Source organism: Anser brachyrhynchus (assembly GCF_964034855.1).
Source record: "Anser brachyrhynchus genome assembly, chromosome: 2".
Classification (NCBI taxonomy): domain Eukaryota; kingdom Metazoa; phylum Chordata; class Aves; order Anseriformes; family Anatidae; genus Anser; species Anser brachyrhynchus.
Genome location: NC_137695.1, coordinates 53,170,505 through 53,194,084, shown reverse-complemented (window position 1 = coordinate 53,194,084; position 23,580 = coordinate 53,170,505). Strand labels below are relative to the sequence as shown.

At 38.5% G+C, this 23,580-nt stretch overlaps 1 protein-coding gene across 2 annotated transcripts in view; it reads right to left on the bottom strand.

Moving 5' to 3' along the window:
* CDKAL1 (CDKAL1 threonylcarbamoyladenosine tRNA methylthiotransferase) overlaps positions 1-23,580 on the bottom strand; it is a 438,076-nt gene that overhangs the window by 280,963 nt on the left and 133,533 nt on the right. For both annotated transcript variants that reach the window (XM_080578147.1, XM_080578148.1), the window contains 2 exons: positions 20,382-20,478; positions 9,747-9,795 (listed from right to left, as the gene is read on the bottom strand). In XM_080578147.1, the coding sequence (XP_080434273.1) occupies positions 9,747-9,795; positions 20,382-20,478 (146 nt within the window). The remainder of the gene's footprint in view (positions 1-9,746; positions 9,796-20,381; positions 20,479-23,580) is intronic.

The following is a 23,580-nucleotide window of genomic DNA, read 5'->3' as shown; positions in this document are numbered from 1 at the left end:
TGAAATTTCTTTGCCTTAAGTCTATAACATTAAATGTGCTCTGAACCTTAGACTACTGTCAGACCCCCATGACCTAGACCTGCAGAAGCTACTGCAATTCCAGCAGACAGATTCAAACTGAACTGGTATTTTGCCAGCTTTGCCAGTCAGATGGAAGTGGCCTGGCTCAGTCACCTTTAGTTAACTTTAAGAACTGTCTACCAGTGCTGCAAGTATCTGTCAGATATTAATAGACCCGCAGTATTTCAAAAATAGCCAGCTTCATTCAATGCACAGGCTGGCCCCCCTCAGTAGCCGCTGAGAAACATCTGCCTGCAAGATGGAACAGGGCATCCAGAGACAGTCCCTCCTCCTTCCCTGCTCACCCCGCTGGAAATACAGTGTGCCATTTAAACAGCTCCCGGCCCAATGCAGAGCACTATTTCTTAGCTGTTACCTTCAAAGTTCAGTGCAGATATCTGAAGGAGTTCAAAAACATAAGTTTAAAGAAAATCCTCAAAGATGCAGGAAACCCCAGCCTTGGCAGCAACAATTCCTATTGTTTTCAGCTTCTTCTGTTACTCGTTCTTTCCCTTTCCCAGTTACATCATTATATTTAGAGGTTGTTCACCATTTCCTGAAAGACACTTTTTTTCCTCACAACAAGGCTGCCAACGTACAATTCTATACCTCCCAGCTGTCTCTCCCCTGCCTGTTTGATCTTCTCCAGAATCTTGAGGGAAAAGGACTAAGTACTGTATCATGTACTCTTGCACACATTTCCTTCCACCTTTATTCACTTCTTGATGAATAAAGAGCTTCCTTTCCTTAATACTAGCACTGGAAAAATGGCACACAGGAGCAGCGTAGCTAAGGAAGGCAAAGCAATTTGAAGGGAAAACAAAGGTGCAAATTTGCCCAAATAAAAACTAAAGGAAGAAGTGCAAAGAAGAACCAAAAGCAGTGATAAAAACTGAAAGATCAAGTAAATATGAGAGTTAAAAAGAAACAGAAAATTTTAGTGAAAGTAACAGAAACATGCAAAAGTATGTTAAAGAGAAAGGAGCCTAAGAATATCAAATAAAAAAATAAAGGAAGAAGAGGCAAATCAGGAGCTGTTACAAAACTTTTAATACAAGATTAAATTAAGTTTTTATTTAGATTGATGTTGTTCTAACCCCGCAGCTACTGGATAGAAATGACCTTCTAAATGAGTTATTTTGGATCTCTGGGCAGGACTAACAAAAATAGCACCTGAGATGCAAGGATGCACCACAAATTGCCTATAACACTGTACTTAGCTTAGACCCCAAGCCCTGGTATACCTTTGTGGAATCAGCCCCCTTGTGCCCATCTTTTCTGCCGGCCTTGAAGCACAAATAAGCTGTCCCACAGCAGACATGACTGACTGCAAAGGAATCCTCGAGCTCCCCAGAACAATCACATGCTGCCAGACAAGTGCAGAAACAACAACCACACTAACCTACTTTAGGGCTTTGCTGTGTGAATGTTCCCCCCAAACCCATCCAAGCTAGCCAACAGCACATCAGCTACGTAGTGGTGACACTGCTGAGCGTCATTCGTGGGATTTCCTGCCTCTTGTAAACGCAGGGAACAGACTCAAAGGAAAAACAAACCCAACTGGAAGACATATGCTCTGCTCCTGGCCACCAATTAATATATTTTTTCCTCCCCTAGATCAGGAGAAGTGGGAATGTTGTGCAAGTCAAACTCCTCCTTCAACTGGTGTAGGCAGGAACTGGGTAGCTTTACAAGTCAGAGAATAATTCAGACTAATGATGTCAGGATTGCTGATATTTTCCCCCGTCTGCATGTCCCAGCACCATAGGAAAAAGAATGCTCTTGGCAAAATGACTGGTCCCATCAGGTTGCTGATAGCAGGTGGTACGTTTGGCCCTGTCTCCACAATTCAGAGCTCTTTCATTAAAGGATTACCTTCCACACTATGTGGACTTGAAAAGGCTTCAGAGAAAGCTGCAGATATTATTAAGCATTTGGCACACATGATATTAGACTGAAGTGTGTGTATTTACTAAGCGTTGCACTTGAAATTAGCATCCAAGAACAATTCTGTTTCAGAAAACTCCAGGATACGAGCACTACGCAGGTGACGATGGGCTTTTCAAAATTCATTTAATTTCAAAAACAAGATATTAAATAGAGTAAGACAGTTCACAAACTTGTGAAAAAGCTGTGCAGGTAGCCCACATTATTGGAATCCACAGATAATTTTCTCTCCATGAAATAGAAAAGAACTATTCTTTCTTGGCATTTCAACAATGTATCATTATATCAGCAATATTTGTAAGCACTAGAACAGTAGAGTGTAACAAGTGAAACTGCAAAGGAGGTCACTATTAACAAGGAATTAATGCTTGTCTAAAACTTTCACAGAATGAAATTAAGAAGATATAATCTTGTATGTATAATTATTCAAGAAAACCATTTTCATCATATCCACTGTACTTTCCGTTCTCACAGCAAAAGAGCTTGAAATACACTATTAAGGCACTATATTTTTCAGGATTCAATAGCTTCACTCTATTCTGACATCATGTGATATTTTTGTCTTTCTAAAAAAGTGGCTAAATGTTAAATCTGCTGTAAACTCAAAACACTGGCTCCAGGCTTCAATAGCTCAGAGACAATGCCAAGAATCAACTGTAGGAAGAGTTCCCCTGACCTTCTGTCCTCACCCCTCTGAAGAAATGCATTTGGTTAGGATCAAGGATGCTGTTCAAAACCTCAGGAGATTGTGGACAGAAGCTCAAAAAGAAAAAAAGAATCAGATGAAACAGGCTGTGTTCTAAGGAAAGACAATATTGAAGGGCAGATTGTCAGAGCCACTTGAAGCAGTACAAGTAACTTACCTAATGTTTTTGGGGTGTGCAGGTTGAACAGAACAAAATAAGCCTTAGAGTGAAATGCTGAGATGAACCTATCACTGTATGCAAGAGCAAGCTTTTAGTTTCGTCTCTACTCTTCTGCTATCTATTTATATCCTTCCTATGGCTAATTAAATTGCACTGTTTTGAACATGCTATGCCTTACATTTACCAGCCAAAGGATTCTCTAATGGAGCTATACAGAGCTAACCACAGGCTGAGCTGACTCAGCTAACAGAGCTGAATCTATCCAATGTAAATAGCATAGAAAAATAGGGATGTTGTAAGAAGATCATTCATTAGAAGTGCAGAAAAGAGCACGTATGGGTCTGGAAGAAAAGGTGTCTTTTCCATGCATATCACAGACTCATTTAACAACAAACAATCAAAGTTTTGCTATTAGGGTTTTCAGTTTGTTCCCTGCCATTGCTTGTTTTTCTGCCCCACTATTCGTCTCCCATTCAGTTACTGTGAAAAATTCACAAAACAAAGTCATATTCATAACAAGGATAGTCAGTTGCTCTAGTTTTCTATACCAAGTAATTGAAAATAATTACAAAATCCACCTAAAATTCTGGATCCTCTCGCATAGCTAATATGTACTGTATGCCCAAAAGCATTTGAGCAGGCACAGCAAAAAGGGCAATAAACTTTAGTTTAAGAATAAAAACCAATTGCTGGGAATGGAAACTTCTTGCCCCTGCAAATAAAATTTTACATTGAGCTCCACAATTACTGATGTTTTACAAAAGCAATTCAAGTGTGTTTGCAGAAGTTACTCCATAATTTCTGTATATTCCACACTGTGCTCTACTGTTTCTTTAAATTATGCTCTGCAAAACTAAACTCTCTAAATTGATACTGGTGCAAATAATCATATTATTCCAAACTCACCTCCTGAAAGACAGAACCTATGTTTCACTCAATATGCCATACTTCTCCTAAGCTGTCAGAAACATGAAATCAAAATTCAAGCCAGTGCTCCTGTTGAAGTGTTCAGGTGAATGAAAAGACCTTAATTTAAAAATTGTATGGCAAGATGCATTCGAGTCAGGTCCTTCCTAAGTCAATGTTCATTGTCAAAGTAGTTCTCAAATTAACAGAAGACAAAAATGTTACTGCTTTAGGTAATGACATTCTACCTGCACATAAAGCTGATTTCTTAGATAACAACAAAAAAAAATCTCTGATTATTTTTCTTTATAAAGCCCCAAAATTACTAATTCATGGACAACAAGAAGGGGAGGATGACATTTACGTTATTATGCTGTTAACCTCCACTATTAATACATACATGATTCTGAATCTTTTAACCAGTCTTTTCAACAATGTATCTTCAACCTATGATTCTGTGTATTGCCTACTGAAAACCTGATTTAAATCCCCACCCACCTTTTTTTTTAGTCTGTCAAACATAGATAACCCCCCGCAAAATTTCTGCAGCTAGTACCATGACTTTTCAATAATCTCAGTTTAAACGGCAATTCTACTATCTAGAGTGTTAGAGACGTAACAGCGTGTACCGGGTGCAGATGCCCGCACACTGGCAGGGGGGCCATCTTCTCTGTGAGAAGAGACCACAGGGTGACCCTGGTTGGCCACAGGCAGCTCCTCTCAGCCCCAGCAGACCCACCTCAGGGCACTGCTGAGCCTGTCAGCCAAGACTGAGGCACCTCTGGGAAAACATTGTTCAGAATGGGCAAAAGCCACCGCGTAGCAGCTGAGACTGAGGAATGAGGGAAAAAGTGAGAGAAACAGGCCTGCAGACACCACGGCTGGTGAGGAAGGAGGTGCTCCAGGCAGCCCGTGGAGAGGACCATGGTGAAGCAGGCTGTCCCCATGCAGCCTGTGGAGGACACTGGGGCCTTGAAGAAAGCTGCAGCCCATGGAGCAGAGCCCGTGCAGGAGCAGGTTTGCTGGCAAGAGCTCTTGGTCCACAGGGGACCCACGCTGGAGCAGTCTGTTCCCAAAGGCCTGTCCCCCGGGGAGGAGACCCACACAGGAGCAGTTCTTGAAGAAAAGCAGCCCGTGGGAGGGCCACCACTAGGGAGGAGCGTGAGGAGCCAGTGGCAGAGAGGAGCTGTTCTGGTTACAGACCGACTGCAGCCCCCATTCCCCTTCCTTTGCGCCACCGTGAGGGAGGAAGTAAAGGAGCTGGGAACGAAGGAGTGCAGTTGAGCCTGGGTGGGGATCTGTCAGCCTGCCAAGGTCAGGCCACCACACAGTGAAATAAATGAAACAACCCCTCCAAAACCACCACCCCTTTCTATGTCCTTTCAAAGGATACAGAACCAGAAACTGGGGCTCAGTGAGGCCACTACCCTCCCTCTGACCCCTCTCAAGCTGCAACTAGGCACAAACAGCCAGTTTCCTGACTGGGAGCCAAATTATACTTTTCCTCAGAAAGGAACTCCTGATGCCTACAGTTTTTATTCCTCTTTTGGCTCATCACCAGCTTCTTAAGTCAAGGCCACCCTTCCTACAATCACTGAAATTCAATAGACAGTATTTTATCTCCTGTTATTTTATCTGTTATCAGCAGATTATATTGGAAACAAACAGGACATACAAATACTATTTAATATGCTAGCATTCATATACATACCTACCTACATGTACCCAAATATACATATACATACAATCTCTCTAAATTATGCAATCTGGTATAAATTCTGTACTCTGTATAAAACAGGTACTATTCATCTGCTCGTTTTCATAGACTGACACAACTATCAGCAATCCATAATTAACAATTCAACGGTTAGTAAATGCTGGTTAATGTTTAAACTGGGAATGGATGGGCAACTTCACCAGACAGGTCAACGTGACTGAAATCAAGAAAGGTTATGTGAAGTATAAAAGGCTCAACCCTGAAGTAATTTCCTTTGGCTGTTTTTAACAATCAAATCTAATGACCCATTGTAAAACTATGTTTTGTGAAAACATTTGACAGACACAATACAGACTAAACTCAATTCAACCTGTGCCCCTCATCTCCCTAAGGCCTAACCTAAAAGCAAATTGTATACAAATGCTCCACTTCCATGTTCCCCACCCCCAAAAAGCTTCAACATGAGACAGCTAGCGTGTCTAGAAGGGGAGGTGGAAAAAGCCCCAAATCCACATAGACCTGAATTCAAAACCAAGCAGAATTTCCACATGAAGCCATTAAAATCTGTCCTTTAAATTACAGACTAAATATATTTTCTTGACCATTTTTACGCAAACCATTTCTATCCCAGCTTGTGCATACACACACACTGTGCTATTTTTAAAAACAGCTTTTAGAATGGTTCAAAAATGCTGACTTGAGCAATCACCAGTGACATCCTGTGGTTCCCATCAGGAAAAAAAAAGCTTCATCTTACCGGAACAGGCTATAGAGACTGATTAACCTAAACAGCTTTGCACATGAGTGGAAATAGGGTGCCCCAATGATGTAAAAATAGCTGTGAATTCAGTTGTAAGATTTGGGTAATGCGCAGAAGGAGAAAGTTTCGCTAAACTGTTCAATCAGAGACTTGCATGATGAAACTGTTCTGTAAGTCTGTAAGACTGAAACACTCCGGCTACATTTTTGTGGCTGTCACTTTAAGGAATGTAATTCTAAGGCTGAGATCAAATTCATTTGTCCAGCTCCTTGAAATCCATGATTTTCCTTAGATGGAACTATAGAGGTTTCAGATTTTAGCAATATAAGCTATAGAAAGAGTACTTGAAGACGCCTCTAGCTAAAACACATCTTGGGACACAGTTTAAACGAGACATGACCTGCATACAAATATTGCACACTTTTAAAGATCCCTTTTGGAAATTACAGTTTCAGAATTTACCTGATAATCACAGGGAATCTGAAAGTTCCATGAGACTTGTGATAAAGCTCAGGGTGACCTCAAAATGAGGCATCATGAGGTCTCTTAAAAATTCTGTCCCTTATCACACTAGCAGCCAAAAGAAACATGAGCATCCTTCTTTTCCATTTTCTGATGAAGAAGGATAAAAAGGTAAAGTCACATAAAAAGTGTTTATGAGTAAGCGGAGAGTTGGGAACTGCAATTACGCTGTTTTCAGAAAGGTGAAGTAAAGACCACCATAAACATCTACTTCTTGAAACCATCAATTGAATCAGTACAATGACACTGCTCTGAATAGGGTATCCTAAACTTGACTATAAGATTGAGAAATAAAACTAGAAAAAAAACACAGTCATATTTCATAGAAAGAGCTTTGAATAATTCCAAAAGAGTAGTTTTTGAGGAGGAGTACAGTAAGCTTTCGAACAAATCTAACAGGGTAGACATTTTCTTGGTAAATGAGAGAGAAAACCATTAGGGAAAAAAAGGGGGGGGGTATTATTTTTTTTTTTAAACAATGTTTCCCTTTTGGTAAATTGTGCACAGCAAAATTCAAGTATCCACTAAAAAATATTTGGTAGTCCTTAAGAAATGGGAACCTAAGGAAAACCAGTCTCTGAACTTAAAACTGGCAACTATGGTAATAACCATGTTATCTCGACAGAATACCCTGACAACTCAGGCAGACTGATCTACAGACACAGCTGCCCTGCAGGGTACAGATGCTATGCAGTTTAAACTTCGTTTAAATATTTAGTCAGAACATTTTTTTAAACTTTCAGTATAGACATAGCCACACTACAAGAGTAAACCACCCATATAACCTATTGATTTTAAAAGACAGGTGAAGGACATTGCATTGTATAACAATGACAAAAACTCAACAAAAAACTGAATGTAAACTGGCTCTCAATTCAAAATTTGTATTTAATCCCCTGTCCCACACCATCTTTGCCTCCTCAAGATATTTGGGGCTTCAGAAATTGTTACTAATGTCACAGACTTAAGAAGACAGTGCGAACACATTTAATTTTGTTTTAAATACAAGAATTTAAGCTTCTACCATGGATCTGTCTTACAGCTAAAGCATTCTTAACCAATGGTCCTGTTACCTAAAGTATTTTTTCTTTACCTAGATAATGAAAGTTCACAGTTAGAATCACTTACAAAGCACAGGAACAAAGAGTTTCATATTATTCTCTATTCGTGGAAGGTGATTACCAAATCCATAAATCAATGCATTATTTTTAAACAAATTTAAATGGAAAAACAAATTATAAGTAAAAGCTTCTAATTTTAATGGTTGTCCTTTGCAAAAGCAAGGCTTTATCGTACCCTATGACCCCTGTCAATTTGCCAATTCTCTTCCAAAGAGAAATTCTGGTTCTGTTCATTTTTTCCAATAGAACTTATGAAATACTGTGTTCCATTACCTTCTGAGAAATCCTTGAAGGAATTGTCACCATATACAGAATTCAACAGACCACTTATTTCTTTTTATACAGATCACTTATAGTAAGCTAGAAAGGAAGCTAATTTTTTCCCCAAATTGATGCTTTTTAAAGCGTAAGTGTACATTGTATTTTTGTACTACATTTTCCAGAATTACATCCATATGTAAAATGCGATCTTAAAATTAATTCAATGAAAAACATGATTTTAACAATTGCTTCTAGATTGTCTTCTTTCTAAGCATATAATATTCAGTTACAATAATCTGAGTAACTATGTTATCAAAAAAGCAGTAATGTTCTGAGTCAGTATAAATATTACAAAGCACAATTTTGTAAAGGGAGGGCATGCTGACCCAGGTTATCATTTTACTCCATTAAGAATAAATACACTTCAGGAAAATTAGATAGGGATCTGAAATACTGTGCTGTTGTGAAAATCATGAAGTATCCCCATCTTCAACATGTTGTGATAAACACCATGATGTTTCTGGGAAAATAGTTATGCACATTCAGTAACAAATATGAATACACTGAATATGTTTCTTCTCTGTTAGCTTAGTACAACAGGTTGTACCAAAAGAGTAGAAACCATAAAATAAGGACAACTGCAGTAAGTTTGGTTTAGGAGTACATAAGAGTACAGATTTCATTTCTGAAAGTACTCAAAGCAATACACGCCTTAAGGCCTTCAAACTGCAAAGTCTAAAAGCTTTACAACATTACATGGTTTCTTAACAGAACTTTTTTCCCCCTCTTCTTTTAAGCTTTATTGCGCCATTTCTATATTTTCATGTTGTATTTCAAAACGATCAAACTCCAGCATTAAAAGTACAGGCAACATCTTGTGGACCAGACACTTGTTTATATTGAAAGTACAGCCAATTGAGCTAAAGCTTGTAATTTAAAGCTTCACGGAACAGTAATTTTTATGGCCTGATAAGTAATGGAGACAAACTTAGGTAACCCAGAAAGATCCAGACAAATATATTTATTTAATAGCAAATGTTTACTAGTGAGACTGGAGAAACAATACTGTCTTTGCCCCCCTTCACTGCAAAGTACTGCGTGTACACACACATGAACGCAGCCAGAGAGAACAAGGAACACAATTACAAAAGAACATTAAACCAGTAGATAATTTATCTGTCCTGCTGAGAAAAGCTCAGGGAAGTGAGCCAAAATAGCTGAAAAGAAGAAAACATGAGAGTATTAAACATAAGAAGGTGGAGATAGAGCAATGAAGTAAGATAGAGCAGAAACTTTAAACAGCACTCTACATCTGCCTACACTGATGCAACTTAAATGGGTTCTTGAAGTCTCCTCAGAATCATTTACCTATGAATCCAACAGGCCACGGAGCTCCTGCCAGAAAAGATCTCTGAAATTACTACTTACACTAAACACACATGGCAAAGTATAGCACTGCCCAAACATTGAGCTAGAGGGGAAAGCAAGAATTAGGTTGGTAAAGAACATAACAGCATTTCTGCTAGCTAATGCTTACATCTCAGAAACCAGCTGCCTAACAGCATAATTTCAAGTGTATTGCTTACCTTTAATAGTTTCCTCTACAACTTCTACTACACGATCTATCTGTTGAACCTAAAAAAAATGTCAGAAGGTCAGTATTTAAGCAGTATATGCCTGGACATACTTTATATAACTCTTCTTTCAAAAGTGTGTTCTTCTGGATTAAGGGGAAGCAAACAGCTTGAAGGTACATTTTTATAGCCATTTTTTTTCTGTGCATCTTCATTCTTCCATCATAGTCCCAAAAGTAACTCTAAAAATCATCACTTGATTTAAAGCAATTTTTGTCCTCAAAAACAGCAGGTTCCCATAAGTTCAGGAAAAGTCACCAAAGAGATAGAAGAGAGGGATCCTATGGGCTCTTGGTGATAGAAAGACTGACAGACTTCAGGGCTTAATTGCTGTTTGTGGTCCATTTGGTCACTGAAAGGCAGTGGTCACCCAGGCAGTCAGCACCTGGGTAGCTCTACCAGCCGCTGGGGTGCTCCCCTCTTCCCAGCCTCGGGACGAAAATAGCAGATGAGAGAGAACATAACAAGAAGCTGAGGATATTGTGAGGAAGACTACAGGAGAGAAAAATTATGAAAAGTAAATATAGCAGGGGAAAGAAACTGGAACACGGGAAGAAACTAAAAATACCATGGTCAAGGTTAAGAGAACAAGACATTGTTCTGGACTTACTGCAGGGAATGTTTGGAAATGGAAGGAAAAGCCCTAATATTTAATGATCATGACATAACACCTCTAGCAAAGATGACAAGTTTATGTTCTGGTGTTACACTTGCTTAAATTCACATAAGGTTATAAATAGTTCAGACATTTCTTTAAATATTCTTTATATAAAGTTAATGACAAATAATATACCAACCGGTATGTAGTGTAAGTAGAAAGAATCAGCATTAACACTGCAAAATTAAACACTCAAATTCTAAAAGTTGACATTCTTCCTACAGCTTTCATGCAAAGTGCATATTCTATGTAATGTTTAGTAGGAATGCACATATAAATTTATATATAATGCATAAAACCAACACTCAGAAAGCCCTACTTTGTACATTTAAATTAGTTCAGAATCTTTTCCACAATACTGATTTTTAAACACTGCTTCGGTCAGATGTACATTATAGGCACTAGATTTAGTATGATTTTTGCATTCATTTGCTTGGAGGTTTTTGTTTGTTTGTTTTGTTTGATTTGTTTTTTGTTGTTGTTGTTTGTTGTTTCAGAAACAAGCACAAAAGCACAAGACGCACAGGCATCAAGAGCTGAACCTGGTCTGCAACAAAGGAGCTTGGAACTTGGATCACTTGCATCAAAGCTACTGAATCTATGTGCCCTTAAACCACTGGGTTTGTCATTTCCTGTAAACAAATGTCTGCACAATCATCTCTATTTCATTTTTCAATTGGTCTAATAACAGCTAAAAAAAAAGATCATCTGTAGTTTGGTGTCTGATCTAGAGTTCCCTGCTGAAGTCAGTGGGAATCTGTTCTTTTCCGGGCCTGGATTTTGGATCAAGTCCATGTTAAACTTTAAAAACAAAACAAAAACAAAAAAAAAACTTTTGAAATAGAGCCTTTTCCAAACACAAATCTCTGCCACTTCTGATTTCTTAATAAAGCATATTAGTTACGAACTCTAGAAATTCAGTTATTCAAAGTATCACTAATATTGACGTTTTATTAGCCTTAGAAAAGACACATATTTAAGTCCTTTTCTGGATTCCAAGCATCTATATTATGGACATATACCTATATTTATAGCAATCTACTCATAAATAAAGCACACATAAGCACTTACGTGGAATACATGCATATTTTCATGCTTGCAAACATATTCATTTCATATAGAGATAAGTTTAAAAAAATATGACCTAAGACACTTACACATGGATTTTCTATTTAGATTTTAAAAAGCAACTTCGTATGTGTATGAATTTAAAATTATAAGCACAGACACAGAACAGTCTCTGCCAAATACATTGCCCAAAATATTATTGCTACATATCTCAATACAAAATTGTTTAAGTTCATAATAATTAAAAAAAAAACAAAAACAAAAAAAAAATGGTTCACAACCTGAACCACCTCTATAATTACTTTCTGTATATCTGGGGAATTTTTGCATAGCCCTGAACCCCCTGTTAAATAAAAACAGGGGGGAAAAAGGTGTATTTTCATTTTATCGGATAAATTAAATTCTGGATATGTCTGTCAAGAAGAAGGTTCATGAAAGTAATTAAAATTATTCATCTTGGAAGTAATGAGAACTGCAACCAGGAATGGATGTGTACTCGGCTTTACATGTTAGTTCCCACACTAAGCATTTTTCATTTGCAATTATTGGAAATTGTTTGGCTAAAGCCCCAAGCCCTGAAAAAGAAAATACTGAATGCTTCCAATCTTCATTTCAAATATCTCAGTAAAACTGAGCTGAATCTGGTGTAAGAGAAGATAAGTGTTTTGGGGATTTGTATTTGAAAAAAAAAAAAAAGAAGAAAAAGAAGAAAAAGAAAAAAATCACAAACTCATGGCAATGAAGTTGCCTTGGTTGTATGGAGGCCTGCAGGATTCCTTTCAGCATATCTCACTGACCTTTTGGACAATTCTGTTCAAGAGTGGTATCAAGAGCATCCATAAACCTTCTTGACCCAAAGATGCCTCCAACAGGCATTGAGAAGCCCCTGAAGCAAGAAGACTTGAAGTTCCTATTGGTACATGAAGGGCAAAAACACCACTCCTCAACATTTCTTTGCAGCGAGCCTGAAAAACCAGAACCTTCAGGACTGACAACAGGTACTCTGCTGCTGGATATAGCACTATACATAGCTCCACAGATTGTGTGATCTTGTTTCTAGTGTAAGCGTCCACACAGTGGATTTTTTATCCATTATAGACGGTTCTCCATTAGGATTTGGGTGGAACAAAAACTAAGGATAGACTGGAGCAGACAGCTGAGCAGGAATACAAGGGAAAAAAAGAAGGCTGATGCACAAATCTGGGCTGAGATGGATATAGAATAGGAGCAGAGGCAGGGCCCAAGGGATGAAGGGGTAGCTAAAGCAGAAAACCAGTTGGAGAAGAAGCAAAGAAAAAGACAGTTACATCAAAGCATGAAGACCAAGTTGAAATGAAAACCAGGAAAAATCTTTGAGCTTTCCTGGTGTGATCAAAGCTAGGCATTTAGTACAGCTCAGAAATGACATGCATCCAGCACTTAGATAGATGAGGAAGACATCAGATATCCATGCTGAGGCTGAAGCTACACTACAGATCACACCTGAACACACAAGTACACGTCAGTCACTTTTCAAACCACTCCCTCCCAGGACAGCCTGGCACTCCCTGGGAGACAAGCCCTGAGCTCTCTGACAGAGCCCTAGTAATTAGCTAGAAGACTATACAAATGCACACATGGTCCATTTGTCATCAGAGAAAGTCCCTCAGTTCCCTTTGTACTGTCATTATCACATTCAACAGATGACTGCTGGATGTAAACAGCCCAAAGACATGCTTGCAATGTGCTATGTCTGCAATCTCGCACTAGGTGATTTGTGACTACAGACAGACATGCATGTTTGAGGATGGTCACGCAAATGCTTCCAAGTGCTCAGCCATGATCTGAGTTGTCTCAGAAGCAGTATTAAAATCCTGAAACTGTTTTGCAAGGCAAACTGGAAAAAATATAACCTCTAAGAGAGCCCCAATAATCTCCGAGTACACTTAAGGGGTAGTTAAAAGTGAGAGGTTGCACATTTACCCGTAAATTTTCTACCAGGCAGATACTCAGTAATCTCAGAACAAAGAACACCATCTAGAAAAGTGCACCCATAAATCTCAGGACAAATAACGCTATCTAGAAAAGTGCACCCATGTACCTAACACGCAAGTAAAAGAAACTCTTTCCAACTTTCTCTTCAGGCCAAGACCAAGGAAAGCGCCGAGACCCTGCAAAGACCCTGCACTGCCATGAATGAAGATGAAACAGTAGGACGTCATCCAAAATTTAGTGAAATAAAGACTTTTTTTTTTTCAGTTTAATGTGCCAATTCAGTTAAGGATGGAAGTATTTTGTGGGTCAAGAGATGTGAACCAAACTCCCTTTGAAGTGATGGGACCAGCACAAAACAGGAGAGATGGTCTTCAGATGTCCCTTATCAACCGAAGCTAGATAATAAGGGCTAAACTTCAGAAACGTAAAGATAGCCGATGTATTAAGGGTCTTTTCTGAGTGCCTCAGAGTGCTTTGTCAATGGCTGTAGCTACAGTATGAAAACAGAGGCTGACTGTGAAAACAAGCAATTCACGAATGTCGAGTATTTTCTGAAGGACTGTCTTTTAATGGAGTCTGTGACAAGGGCATCTAAGGCACCACAGAAACACTGTTTGGTTCAAGCTGCAGCGCCAAAGAAGCTGAGGAACGATCTGGCCAAACGATGTATTGCAGAAGAGGTGGGAATGCTTAGGTCCTCCTGGCAGGCTACATAATGAAAGAAAAAGTATTCATTTTCTCTCCTTTTAATACAGCCCAGAGATAATTTTAGACAGAGTCAGCTACAGGAGGCATGTTTACAACAGAGGCACATTGCCCCTTGCCAACTGTTGTGGTGCTCGTGATTTCTGGATAACTCATGCCACTGCCCGTTACATGGCGACTGTTCTGGTCCCATTTGAAGAGGATTAAATCCTACAGGATGAGCATTTAAATTCCTTCAGAAAATATCAACGATCCAGAGACAAAGCGTGAGACCTCTGACACTTTTGGCTGAGAAGCTGGTGGTTTCCCCCTCAGATGAGCCCCAGCTCTCACAGTGACTGCCAAAGTTACCACCATTTAAAAATGGCGGGGAGGCTCCCTTTAAAAACAACCTTCTCAAGGATCTTCCTCTGAAGTAAATGCGGGTTCTCCCCTGAATCTCCCCGGTTCCTTTCAGGACAATTTTCCTGCTATGACAGGAGGTCTGAAGGCAGAACTCTGGCATTAACAGGGCAGTGACAACCCCCTTGAGAAAATACTCCTGGAGTTTCTCCTGACTGCCCTTCCTCTGCCACAGCTGGTGTTTCCCAGAGAGAGAAATTTATCTGAGGTAACAATCAATGAGAAAGTACATCAAATATGAGAGAGAGACTATAAAAAAAAAAAAGTTCCTGAAGCCGGTAAAGGAGGGACAAAAGACCAGAAATGCTGTAGACTAAAAATTTTTGTTGAATGAAAAAAAGACAGCCATCTCAGCAAACCAAAAAAATAAACCTCAAAGTTGTTAAAGCTGAGGACAGGGCACCAGGGACATGGGGAGGTGGCAATATCTTGCCTGCACAGCATGAGACTACTGCTGATGCAGCCGCCATCTGGCCTCTGCTGCTCGTGCACGCCCCAAGACAGAACATACACAGCACAATGGCCTGAAGTAAAACAAGCTTTTTTCTTCAGCTAAGAAAAACCCTACTCATCTTTGATTTTCACTCCCGTATATAAGAAACAAATCAGTCACTAAATAGATATAATAATCTTAGGTTAATATAGGTTGGTCTTCGTTTATAATCATCTTAAGCCCACTCTTCATATTCCTTCAGATTTCTACTCCAGTTCCACCAACTCTGTTTCGCCTCACCTTCTTTAGGCAGCTCAGTCAGATGTTGCAGGCTAAAAGCCTGCTCAGCCTATGCCCTCTCTAAAGCCGGTAAAAGGGAAATACCCAGCTTCAAAAGTAACTTCAGATCTTCTGAAATCTAAATTATCTTAGAGATAATTATCTTCACTGACCATAAAGGCAGCTGAGCAAAACAGACTCTCAAATTACAGGACCTCAGTTAGGCAGCATAAATCCAGGCCTTAATACGTAACTTCAAAAGGCATGTGACTGGACACTTTGACTTCAGAGGGATAACATCTGTGTTTAAAACCTTCGCTGAATCAGAAAAACTCTGGCCACACTCATGGGCAAAATTCTGATTTAAGAAGGTATCCTGAGAACAGACTCTAGACCGACTTTAAAGGGAAGCAGACTACCTCGGAAAAGCATGTCAACAACTGATGATCATTGCTAAACCCTGACACAGCTTAGGTGTCATTTTCATCTAAACTAATTCTTATGCCTTTTAATTCATAGAGCAGTACGTAACTGCTGTGGAAAGGAAAAGTACCTATTTCCACATCAATTTTCAGTTTAAAATCGTGTGCTTCAGTGCAATCCCTTCCTGACTCTCGAGGCTCATACCTGAATATCAGCATGGTGAGCCAAAGCCAACCAGCTGAGTGCTTCTGACTGAGCTTGATCTTTGGCCACAAGTTAGAGCAGAACAGCGCGCACCTGTTCCTTGGGCTTGCAGCACACTTTCCAAGAAGTTTTCCTAATGCATATCACTCAACATAAAATTCCATCTAATTTACCTTTCATGAAGTACACACTGGATCTTTGAATTTATACATATTTACATATTTATAATAGGCCTGCAGCTAAAGAGCAGCAAACAGAGAGGCTTGCAATCGTTAATGCGGTCAGGTCTTACAAACTCTGCAAGGTATGGAGAGGCATTGTGGCTGCTTGGCAGATATCACAAACTGAACTGTACATCAGAAATATAGTACAATTATATATATGGTCCTCATTTAGGACGCCAAAGCAGTAGTGCTATACAGACATTTGGCATCTTATTGAGATTATGCTGATCTTTTTTCACAATGGCACTTAAAACTGCTCACTGAAGGTTTTTTGTTTGGTTGGTTTGGTTTGGTTTTGGTTTTGGTTTTTACAAACAGAGAACTAAGGCACATTAAATTTAAAAGTGTACACCAATTATAGATGCACAGCTTAAGAAGTCAAGTGCCTTTTTAAAAAATGTATTTCTCAATTTTTACACCAAACTATTTCATAACAGTGCCACTGCTGTATGTGCTGCTATTAGAATTGCCCAGCATTTGAGTTTTAAACTCTAGTTTTAAAATTACCTAAAGCTTGTCTTATAGAGTAGAACAACAACAGAAAAAGGTAATTAGGAGGCCACAGGAATTAAGAGAATCCCTACACAGAGATTTGATGGCTTCTGTGCTTCAGGCTCAACTCTGGCCAAAAAGCCTGTAGTAAATCTACTGTACACAGGACCTGCACATTCTGCCTGAAAAGTGTAGCAGCAGAGATGGGATTACCGTGTTGGTGACATTGATTTTATCTTGCAGAGATAAGAGAATGAGCTGAAATTCTTCTTTCCCTGGAAAATGGGGGTAAAGAACAGAAGAAAGACAGTTTGTCTGTGATGCTAGGTCTTACGTTGGGAAAGATAGGGAAGGAAGCAGAATTTGGTACTGACATTCAGCAATCAAGGAGATTCATACATCTGCAGAGCTATGGTGCGCCTTTAATGGGATACATATGTGCGTTAGGCTCCATGCTTGCAGTATGCATGCTGATACAGTACACTCATATCCAGTAGGTCTGACGGTTTCAAAGTACAGGTGGCACAGTGATTTTGAAGCATCTCAGATATGCAGTGGGCCCTTAGCAAACTAATCAGAGCTCCAGCATGGTAGCATTATTTCAACATCAAACACCTTAACTCTAGAAAATTGTCAAAGAAACAAAACATCTTGTTCCATTCCAATAGTTCAAATTATCACTGGAAACAAGGGTTTTGCATGCCTTCTGCATTCAACTCAGGAAATCAGGAAACACTACCGCTACTTAGATCCAAATACCAGAACATAGCCTACCTGCTAAACCTTTCAGTCTCCTCTGTCCCTCCCTTCCCTTCCTCTATAATCCCCACAAAATAGTCAGTATAGACTACCACATATCCTTTTTTCAGGAACTTACAATGAAAAGTGAGGGACAACTTTATCTATGAAAGTTACTGTTTCTCTTTGCGATACTATGTGTGCACTTGAGTTTGAAGTGGGTACAGTACTCAAAACATAAACGAGTAGTTTGTGGAAACCACCGGGGTGTAAATGCTTGTGAACCTATTATTATGTCTTTTGTGTACACTGCACATTCGGTGTGTTAATTACTACCTAGAGCTTCCTCCTTCCTGAAAACAGCTCCTTTATCTTAGTCACATTATGTTATGGCTTACCTTATATACAGCCTATGATAATGCCACAATCCACATTATTTTTAAAAAGTGATAATGGTTTCAAAGAAACACAAAAGTACAGGAACATCAGAAATTATAACACAGATATGAAGTTGCCCTTCCTTCCCTTCTGCCCAACTTGAACAATAAATAAAAAATAGTAGAAGTTGTGTACTGTATTTCTAAGGCACAGCTCAAAACAAGGCCCCAGTTACCAGAATTTCACTCGTAATTACATCACAACTCCTTCATCATACCAAGATGAGCAAAAAAGACCTCTGACACACATTGCCTTTCAAAGCCACCCCGAAGGAGTTATAATTGCCAGTAAATAACCACTTCCTCAGACAACACAAAAAAATAAAAATAAAAAAATAGCAGAGCTTACATAAGCAACAATTAATCAACTGTATCTCTCAGCCAAGATGAAAACAAGACCAACCTGGTGGCAAAGACTGCCACAACTACGCTCGTAAGCTTACAATTTTAAACTCAGATAAGTGTCCAGCTGCCAACAGAACATTGTCTATTTTTCAATTCTGCCAAAACTGCCTTTCAAGAAATATTTTGCAGTAGTAACATAATTCTTATCCTTTAAATATAGCTATCCCACACACTCTTTGTAAAATGAGAAGAAAGCCTTAAATACACAAACTGAAAACAAAGACAATATCTGTTGTTGGCTCTGCTTCTGTTAATAGCTATGCCTAAATTTCAAGACCTTTGAGCTTAGGCATCTAAGTAAATTTTATCACATCAGTGACAGTTAGAAGACAGTGTCCTTATTGCATAGATCACATTTCAGTATTTTCAAGTCTAACTCAGTATTTTGGAAAGCTACAGTAACAGCCTAATACAACTCCTAACAGAAGTCTGTCTGTAATAAATACTAAATTGCAAATATTTTCATTAACCACTGGCTCTAGGCATCAAGATTAAAATGAAGAGGCTAATTTTCAGAAATCGCATACTACTTCAAAAGGAAAGTGAAAAAATAAAGGAAAAAACATAAAATAAAATCAAACTTTGGGTCCCCTAAACTTCCCAACTCATCAGAACTGAAATATCAGATAACAGCCTTGGCCAAAGGATTGTGACACATTAATTTTATAGCCATGTAATATACTTTTTATCTGTCTTCATACATGTCGATATCTTCATATTCATTATATGAACAATCACAGGTCATACAAATCCATGAAATCCATTCACCTTTTTTTCCCTATCCTGCTGCACAGAGTAATTTACACTTAATTGGTTGGAGTCATAGAGATGACAGAGCACCATGGTTCCCTTGCATGTAATTTTGTAAAGTAAGACTGCACAGTGCAATGGAAAATTTGTTTATTCATTTGAACTGTAACTATCAGTGCATTGTCATCTATACAGATAAGTGTGGCGTTTTACAGCCCCTGAGTATCATTTCTGAGCAATGAGTTAATTTATAGGCATTAGCATGTCACTGAGAATGCATCTGGAAAAAAAAAAAAGGAAGATATAACATTTTGAGTGACAGTAGTAATTAAAAAAGTCAATCAAACAGCACAAAGTCTATCTTTACAAAGAATTCCAATAAATCATTTAATGAATTCATCTTTTTCCTAATCGCAAACTACGATTTTACTTCTAAATTACTTTGAACAATTGCATCTTATATGCTCTTCTAATGAAAGCAAAATCTTTGGAATATTTTGTTGTTCTTCCTTTATCTTAGTTTCAATCTGAATTCATCAAACTGAAGTGGAAACACATTGACCTCTCTACATTTTTAATACAGGAAAGATGCTGTGCAGTCATCTGCTCTGACTTAACATAACAAAGGACAACTTCACTCTGTAATTCACACACTGAATCCAATGACGGTGTTTCAATTCATACATGCCGTTTCATCCAGTTTTAACCTAAAGCCTTAAACAATGACAAATCTTTTCTAGCTTGTGCTCTGACTCCCAAATTTTCAGGAGGATTTTACAAAGGTGAATCAGTTAGACAGTATTGCTTCATCCCAAAGGATACTGAAAGCACTTCACTAGCTGAATTATGGCAAAAACTCTCAGGTAAAGCTTTTCAAGGTAAAGCTTGGTAACTGTTTAACAATTCAGTCACTGGTGGATTTAACTCTTCAGACTGCCTCAGGTTTAACCAAAATGATCATTGCCTTTTGTCTTAATAGTACAGGGGGGAAAAAACAATACCTAACATCAAACCCTCAGCTGTGTCTGTGTATCATTTTTGCTCTAGTCTTCTATACATCTTTCACTGATTTTAATAAAGGGTGTATTTGTTCATCTTAATGCAAATAAACTGTCGTATTTTAAACAATATGGTAATGGCTATCTTCATCCCATTAAGGCTACAAATGGCCCTTAAAATCATTTCTGCCAACAGTATCCATGTATCCTTGTCCCCTCGTCCCACAACCAAAGCAGATCTCTGTGGATGCAAGAAAGCTTAAGTACTGTATAATGCAAGCAGACTAACAAAAGTACCAAGTTTCTCCACTGCTTTTTCCAGGAGGAAGTCAATTATGCCTACATAATGACATTGGCCTATTGAAAACTTTGGTTTCTAATTGATAAAGATACATACCCCTATAATACTTAAGCCTTTCAGGTAGTCCTGACGAGGTTGGGCTTGAGGAACACAGCCTGCTAAAACCACTTTCTTGTTCCCTTCTTGGGCTTTCCTAAAGAAGACAGACAGACAGCGTTAGTATTTTCTAATTTGATCATTTTCAATTTTAAAGTAGTCATACTATGCATGCAACACAAGAGCACCCACAATGAAAACATTCCCAAGTCAGAATCAACTTGTACATGTTTGGACCTCAGAAACAAAACCAACCAATACAACAGAAGAACCCTGTACCAGAGTTCAGGCTACAGCACATGTGGCTCAGTTTGTGAAGCATCTACAGAGAGCATTACCATTGTACATCTTGGATGTAAATACAACTTTGAAAGCCCTAATCAAATGTAGTTAATCTTTATTGTCCACAATGACAGCAATTCACAAAGAATCTCATCAAGAAAGATGGGACAGAGAAATTAAGTGTGAGTCAAGAAAGGTTATACAGAATGCAAGGGACATCCTATGCAGATAGGACCCACTAGTTCAGAATGTAAGCAGCTATTTAATACCAGTCAGAAATGACCAATTACATCACTTTTCTAAATTTCTATTGGGAAAAAAATAAAAATAAAAAATCAGACTGAGCATTTTCAAGCTTTAATTGCTTGTCTTTGGCAGATAAATGTTTGTGTGAATATTGACTTACGTAATTCCTCAACTTTGGTACTACCTTAGCACCAAGTGGGAAACCAAAACATTATGTTCCAATGGATAACACCATTAATTTCTTCAGTAATATTTTGACTCACTTTAAATTCAATACTGTGTATTAAGCCATCACTGAATCGTGGAACTCTAGGAAGCCCTGAACACAAAACAGTGGGATAAAACCTTCGTATGTTCATTAAACTTTGCAAATCATTCATTAACGTATGAACCCTTTTAACAATTACTGCATCTTTGCCAACAACCTGGTGAGAATTATATGGAGGGTTTTAAATTAGGTTCAATGTGAGTAGGGGATGGAGATCTGAGCAGCAGCAAGACCCAGGCATTGTTGATGCATTAGAAACCAGAGAAACACCTGAGAAATACCACATAGGAATCAGAGCTTCCTCCCTCAAAAAGGTGGCAGGATCAACATCCTGGCTGAAGCACTTCTATACCAATGCACACAGCATGGGCAACAAACAGTGGGAGCTGGAAGCCGCATGTACCTAGAAAACTCTAATATAATTGCTATTCCAAAAACATGGTGGGATGACTTACACAACTGGAGTGCTGTGATGGATGGCTAAAAGGGACTGGGTATATAGCTATATATATATGGCTACATATATATATATATATGGATATATATGGCTATAATGGCTGCGGAGGGACTCTTTGTCAGGGAGTGGAGTGATAGGACAAGGGAAAATGGCTTTAAACTAAAAGAGTTCAGATTTAGATTAGATATAAGGAAGAAATTCTTTACTCAGAGGGTGGTAAGGCACTGGAGCAGGTTGTCCAGAGCAGCTGTGGATGCCCCATCCCTGGCAGTGCTCAAGGCCAGGCTGGATGGGGCTTTGGGCAACCTGGTCTAGTGGGAGGTGTCCCTGCCCATGGCAGGGGGATTGGCACGGGGTAGTCTTTAAGGTCTATGATTCCATCATAATCTGCAAAACAGTAGAGAAGAGAAGCACTGAATAATTTTAGCAGACTTGCTAGGTATTTCATACGAGTTGCTCTAAGAACTGTCATTCACAGTTGCATGTTATATCACAACCTCCTGCCAGACTTCTGTCAAACTGTAACCTTCTAAATGCACATTTTTCTCCAGCAATATATAAATTAATGAAGTGTTTACTGTTATGTTGAAATAGACTAAGTCATACCATAACATTTTTGGTAGAAAATCTCTTATCCAAAATACTCAACTGTTTGTATGACTTTACACTCTTTGGCTTGCTTGAGCTACCTCCCAAACTGAATGCACTAGAGAAAGTAATGTTTGACAAGCACAACAAGGATGCTAAACTACCTGGAAATCTAGATACAAAACTCCAGATACAAATTTAATGAAGAAAAACTTACAAAACCAGACTGATACTACAACCAGTTCTGCTACTGAGTCACAATTTTAACTTTGTAATTATAATGTGGACAAATGTATTTGCAAATTATACCTCAAATGAAAATATAATCTCATAAGAACACAGGAATTGTAAAATTACAGAACATGGTCTATCTTGCCAAATATCTTGTGTAGGCAGCTGCATTAGAAATGAGGTATTTTGAAGGAACAAATTAAATATCCTATAGACAGACAAGTGTGAATTAACATAAAAATGTATTACACCTATAATCTCATGTCTAATATAAATGTAGTAAATATATCCATAAAGTTTTCCATTTTCTTTTAGTGGAAATTTCAGGAAATCTTCAGATGTTCATCATACAGAGCCTCTACTTGCATGCTACAATATTCAATATAAATGTAAATCCTTTCATCTATCCACAGAAATTTTATCAAGGAAGAAAGAACTATGATGAAATGCTAACTTAGTACATTTCTTAGGCTGGGAACCTAGCAACTTGTCTCTAAAATTGGCAATCCTTTTCTTTCAGTGGTAAATATTTAAGGTTTCTGCAAAACTTCTATAGAGGTCACCTACTTCTACTTATCCAAGTTTAAAAAAAAGAAAAAAAGAAAAAAGAAATATATATCTACTTCATGCGTTACCTAAAAATGTCACATACCACCATGTGACACTCCACTAGCTCAAAGGATAAAAATCACTGCTTACGTGGTCTAACAGACTCAACCTAACGCCTCAAGGCAAGACAATAAGACCTGTCTCCAGCAAACAAAGCACCCATCCCTAGGCAACTGTGCATCTGGTATAATCTGCTGCTAGCAACAGCCTTCTCCATCTACTTGAAAACCTGCAAGCACTACAGAGGAAAAAGCTTTTATTCAGGTCTTTTTATCTGAAGAGAAAAATAAACAAAGTTTCCCTTGACACATTAAATGGCATTTTAATGTTATTTCATAGCTTTAACGTTTTGCCATATCTTCTGGGACTACAACTGGAGCTAGGGGGAAGAAAGTTAAACTGAATATTCCTCCTAATAAGCACTGCCTTCATTTAAATGTTTTTTAAAGTTGTGCAGGTCTCTAAAGAATAAAGAATTTTGTACAATGAAATTTTTTGCTTTAAAATGCAATTAAACA